This window comes from Taudactylus pleione, unplaced genomic scaffold (assembly GCF_031769625.1).
Source record: "Taudactylus pleione unplaced genomic scaffold, aTauple2 ptg001017l, whole genome shotgun sequence".
NCBI lineage: Eukaryota > Metazoa > Chordata > Amphibia > Anura > Myobatrachidae > Taudactylus > Taudactylus pleione.
The window spans coordinates 197,887-203,280 of NW_028285418.1; the positions used below are offsets into that span (position 1 = coordinate 197,887).

At 40.9% G+C, this 5,394-nt stretch overlaps 1 protein-coding gene across 1 annotated transcript; it reads right to left on the minus strand.

Moving 5' to 3' along the window:
- Nucleotides 1-1,027: 1,027 nt before the first annotated feature.
- Nucleotides 1,028-4,562, minus strand: LOC148454272 (putative speedy protein-like protein 3). Its single transcript, XM_088461102.1, has 4 exons — nucleotides 4,541-4,562; nucleotides 3,166-3,224; nucleotides 2,041-2,126; nucleotides 1,028-1,220 (listed from the first exon to the last, which is right to left on the minus strand). Exons 1-4 carry the CDS (start codon nucleotides 4,560-4,562, stop codon nucleotides 1,028-1,030), a joined length of 360 nt encoding a protein of 119 aa, XP_088317228.1.
- Between the last annotated feature and the right edge of the window lie 832 nt (nucleotides 4,563-5,394).

A 5,394-nucleotide genomic window follows, 5' to 3' on the forward strand; every position in this document is an offset into this window, starting at 1 on the left:
GCAGCTGATAATAGGGAATGGTGGTGTGGGTGCAGCTATGGACTCTGTCCCTGCCACCTACGATGACGAGCGGTACCAGCAATTGTCTTTGAGCGTATTGTGTTGTGGTTAGAGTGTTTATAGTGTTAGGCTTGGGCTGTTGTTAGCCGTTCTTTCTTTGCCACCATATTTAAATTAATTTAATTAATTTTAGTAACTAATTTCATTATCTGATATTTAAATAAAATATCTAACAAATTCTGCCAAATACAAGTCTCTGTGTCTTTATTTCAATTGAGTATGTTTTATTGTCACTGATTCACACGCGGGTCAATCCTCAGACGATGGGAGGTTTAATAATAAACCAGGTTTAAACGCGTTTCAGACCACACCGAATCCTTTGTCAGACGGATTGTTGGAGGAAGTGGGGCCCCAAATTGGTGTCTTACTTAGGGCCCCATGATGTCTAAATCCGCCTCTTCTCGCCAGTGTGGTCCTTTATGCGCAGCGGCAGCCTCCACTCCACCTCCTCTGTGGCACCTCGGCAAGGCGGACGCTGGCAGCTGGGCTTCCCTCTGCTCTCACAGGAGGTGGTCCTGTGACAGTATTCCTGGGGACCTCAGCTGCCATTTGGCGGGCAGGTATGGTGTTCCGGAGCAGATAGTGCCTTATGGCCCCTCCTAGGTGGATATTTCTTTCCCTTTTCCACGCCCAGTGATCGTCCCCTCTCATCACCTAGTTAAAAACATAAAAAAATAAATTATAATTCAACTTTTCAGGGACATAGGGGTTTAGTCATCATTACATAATTATCAATGGTGATAATATCGGGAAATTGAGGCTGAGATTTTCCTTCTTGACCGACAGATCGGATAATGGAAGAAATGCGTTTCTGGATGTTTTCTAACCATTTTATCTGTAAAACGCTAAAATAATCGTTCATACACACTATAACATAAATCAGGCCGATCACCTGATTATTGACAAATCGCCCCAATAATTGTATAGTGTGTAGGTAACATTACTCCCAGTGTGGTCCTTCACATTCTCATCCATGAACGTAATCTACTACATTACACACCTCTTCCAGCTCTTCTGGAGCCACGTATGTGCGGCGCTGGATCCTGGCCCAAAATGCATCTTTTTTCTTCCGGAAGAACCATAATGGATACACCCAAGAAATGTCATCGTACATTCTTATATAGAACAGTTCATCTTCTTCCATTTGATTGGCCAGAAAGCTATAGAAACAGAAGAACACAGTAATAATAAGCATCACATCTGCAAACATGTCTAAATTACCAGTATTACAGAGGACCTGCCATGTTTTCCACAGCTCCTTGTATGCCAAGTACAAGGCTATGGATAGACCGTGGTATGGAAGGGTACAGCCCTTCTCTGGCCATAATGGTGTAAAGGGCCTCTCTTTACTGAACACAATTTAGTAATGAGATTTCCATAGATAATTTCCGCTCCAGCTATTGTATCATTTATCAACTATCCAAAACGATTCCTATTTTGTTAGCGCCATCTCAGGATGGCAGTAACAGAAAGAATCACCTTCATCTTTTTAAAAGAATGGGCATATTGTTCCTCCCCCAGAAATAAATAGTATTTTGGGGGATAATGTTGTATTATTATATTATACTGTCAGGTATACTGATGTCCTGGCCATGTACATACTTAGAGGATAACGGAGGTCTCTAGAGTGATAACTAACTTTTACAGCTCTGGATTGTTTTCTCCATGGCAGTTAAGTATTGGTGCTCACCTTCCATGGTTTTAAATCACTGTTGAAACACTGTGATACGTACACTTATATTGTCTCAATAATCAGTGATAAAAGACTAGACTGGCCAGTACATTGCTGTGTCCTGATATTACACTGATAGCTACGGTATAATTTGGGATGTTTAGTTTGAACAAAGGAAACTTTATTGTCTGGAAGTACAGTAAATTATATTTAGATGAGTAAATAATCCCTGACTTGGTTAGTTAGTTCTTCTGGAACATTTTGCATTCTGGTCTCATCTGATTAAATCAATGAGGTAAAATACTTACAGTGCGCAGTAAAGGTTGCTGATGGTGTACTCATCCTCAGTGAGACCAGCCCTCATGAAATAGATGAGAGCCATCGCCAGTAAGTACTAGAACAGAAATACCAGATACATTATTAGATGGAGAAATGTGTGTATACATACACCAGCAGTACTATTGTCCTCTGTTGGGAATAAAATTGGTAACATGGTTATGGGATTTGGGAGCGTAGTTTTGGAGGATCTAAATGTGGTCTAGTAGTGTCCACTGTTGGATTTGTTTGGCAGGGTGCTGACCACCGAGGAGGGCACATTATAATTTTGAAGGGCAACATTTTGGGCATGATGCATTGCTAAATCTGAAACATAGTTATTGAGATGCATTTAAATATGTACATAGAACCACTGCTTATTATATATACCCTTTTATAATTCTATTCAGTAATTAATAATATGCCACACAATAGTGCCCCCACCAATTCATAATATGCCACACAATAGTGCCCTCACCAATTCATAATATGTCACACAATAGTACCCTCACCAATTTATAACATGCCACACAATAGTGCCCTCACCAATTCATAATATGTCACACAATAGTGCCCTCACCAATTCATAATATGGGGCATTTTTATAAAACTCCGCATTTATTAACGCTCACGACTTTCAAATGAAGTGTAGGTAAGTAAGTATATGAGTACGATGCAGATAAATCGGTGGTGGTTCTATAATGGGCACAGGTCATCATATCTTTCTGGCAAGATATTGGGAAAGATGGAGACTCCACAACAGATAGCAAAGACTCGGTCACTGTGCCAGATACATTGCTGGAAAGATGGCCGTACAGCTGGGAGCAAGTATGGGGAGGGGCACTACATGGGCACAACCACAGCCAGCACTGGTATGGGGGGTGTCTTACTATGAGAGCCCCTCATCTCTTATCATGCCTCTGTGATAACCTTACACACAATGATCCTTATGTCAGAAGAGACAGTCATTGGTATATGTTGAGAAGTACATTACTGGGAGCGACATGGGGAACTTCCATAATGAGAGATGCAGCAAACACTAAAACATATGAAGTTGGAATCCCCTATAAACTGCTGTATAGTGAGAGAAGTACTGGCTAATAATAATAAGGAAATACCTTGTCAGACATCCTCATTTTCTTATCCCTCCTGAGAAAACGCTGGATTGTAGGTAATTCTGAAATGAAAAGCATGAAATGTAATAATGATAGAGGATATAGTGGGGAAAATGACAGAATTTCATTGGTTGATAGGTAACTGCCTTTCTACATAGCTACCCATATAACAGTATTCATTATGCTATACATGTATTACATAAAGTAATGTAGCATATAAACAAAACTTTGCAAGTGCATTTTGTCTTGTTATAGTTAAAATCTTCTTGTGCTGGGATGAGCTTACACTGCCACCATGCTTTATAGGGGTTTGCTGAATGCTTTGTACCCATTGTGCTGGGAGGAGCTTACTCTGCCACCATGCTTTATAGGGGTTTGCTGAATGCTTTGTACCCATTGTGCTGGGAGGAGCTTACTCTGCCACCATGCTTTATAGGGGTTTGCTAAATGCTTTGTACCCGTTGTTCTGGGATGGGCTTACTCTGCCACCATGCTTTATAGGGATTTGCTGAATGCTTTGTACCCGTTGTGCTGGGATGAGCTTACTCTGCCACCATGCTTTATAGGGGTTTGCTGAATGCCTTGTACCCATTGTGCTGGGATGAGCTTACTCTGCCACCATGCTTTATAGGGGTTTGCTGAATGCTTTGTACCCATTGTGCTGGGATGAGCTTACTCTGCCACCATGCTTTATAGGGGTTTGCTGAATGCCTTGTACCCATTGTGCTGGGAGGAGCTTACTCTGCCACCATGCTTTATAGGGGTTTGCTGAATGCTTTGCACCCATTGTGCTCGGATCACAGATGCAGCCAGGAGGTGCCTGACACATGTATCAGAGATGGAGGGATGAGCACAGCCGCTTGTGTCCCGCTCTGCACATCTGTCCTTCCCTGTATCAGGCCCAGTAGTCACTGATAAACTCCACTTGGAAGAACCAATAGTTGGTAAAATTCATCCATCACCAGAAAATGGAAAGAGTGGATTCTACAAACTATTGGTTCTTCTAAGTAGAGTCTCTCAGTAAATACTGATTATTAAGCATCAATAGTGAAGTGCACCCTGAGACATTATGTGTAAGTGATAATAAATAAGAAGAGAATAAGCCTTACCCAGCAATTCACAGAAAGCCTCTCTCTCCTTCTGTCCGAGGAAAGTAGACAGGGAATCTTGGCTGCTGTCTACTCTCCTCCTCTTAGCAGGATGTAACTCGGCTGGCGTCCTGTGATTAGAAAGTTTTCTCTATTATATATGATAATAATGATCAATTACAGTATTTTCAAATAAAAGATAATAGATACTATTTAGCATCCTTAAATGCACCTCTGCAATTCATTGTTTGCTGTATTTTGTGTGCGCCCAGCACAGGAGGGTAACATACCGCTTTTGGGAAATGCCGTCATAAAATGGGGGTGCAGCTACTTTTGCAGGATTGTAGTTCTGGCTAATATGCTCATAGTGATAACAGTTATAATGTGAGGTTATAATGTCATCCTACTGAGAGTATAACAGCAATCCCCAATTAGTGGCCTCTCCTAAGTGCCAATAGTAATCCAAATAGTTTTGCAGGTGGAAAGAAACTCTGCAGCCACCCACAGATCAGGTCATTCCTCTGTAAATGTGCTGTAATCTTATTTATATACTTTGTCCCAGAAAATGACGATTTGCATGTGGAATCATTTTGAAGGTGATATCGGCTCCTTGACTAAGTACATTTTGTTATATTTAATTTTTGCAAAAAGAATATTGGATCTAAAACTATAACAAAGTTAGGCATGTATTTACTAAGCCTTGGATGGATATAGTGGACGGAGATAAAGTACCAGCAATCAGCTCCTAACTGCCATGTCACAGACTGTTTTTGAAAAATGACAGTTAGGAGCTAGTTGGTTAGTACTTTATCTTCATATACTTTATCTCCACCCAAGGCTTAGTAAACAGACCCTTAGTTACAAATCTGTACCCTCTATACTGGCCTGCAGAAATCAGTGGTATTGTATGTCTGCATAATATCTGACTCTACTATGTGCAGTCACCTATACACTATTTTTAGCCCCTTACCAGTGTGACCCCCATTACTACTCACCCTATAGCTTACTATTGTAGTGACTCGCTTATCTTACTTACCCACTGTCCATAACTCTGCTTGTCACTCACAACCAGCAAAGACTGAAGAGTCCTAATTAGGACTGGAGTCCTAATTAAACTAAATAAAACTAAAATCTACCTAAAAAT

What these genes read in the sequence shown, in the direction of transcription:
- LOC148454272 (XM_088461102.1), bottom strand. Translation starts at nt 4,562, where the DNA reads ATGACGGCATTTCCCAAAAGCG. An exon ending in GACGGCATTTCCCAAAAGCG is followed by an intron (nt 3,225 to 4,540) that starts GTATGTTACCCT and finishes TTTTCATTTCAG; the next exon opens with AATTACCTACAATCCAGCGT. An exon ending in AGCAACCTTTACTGCGCACT is followed by an intron (nt 1,221 to 2,040) that starts GTAAGTATTTTA and finishes CTGTTTCTATAG; the next exon opens with CTTTCTGGCCAATCAAATGG.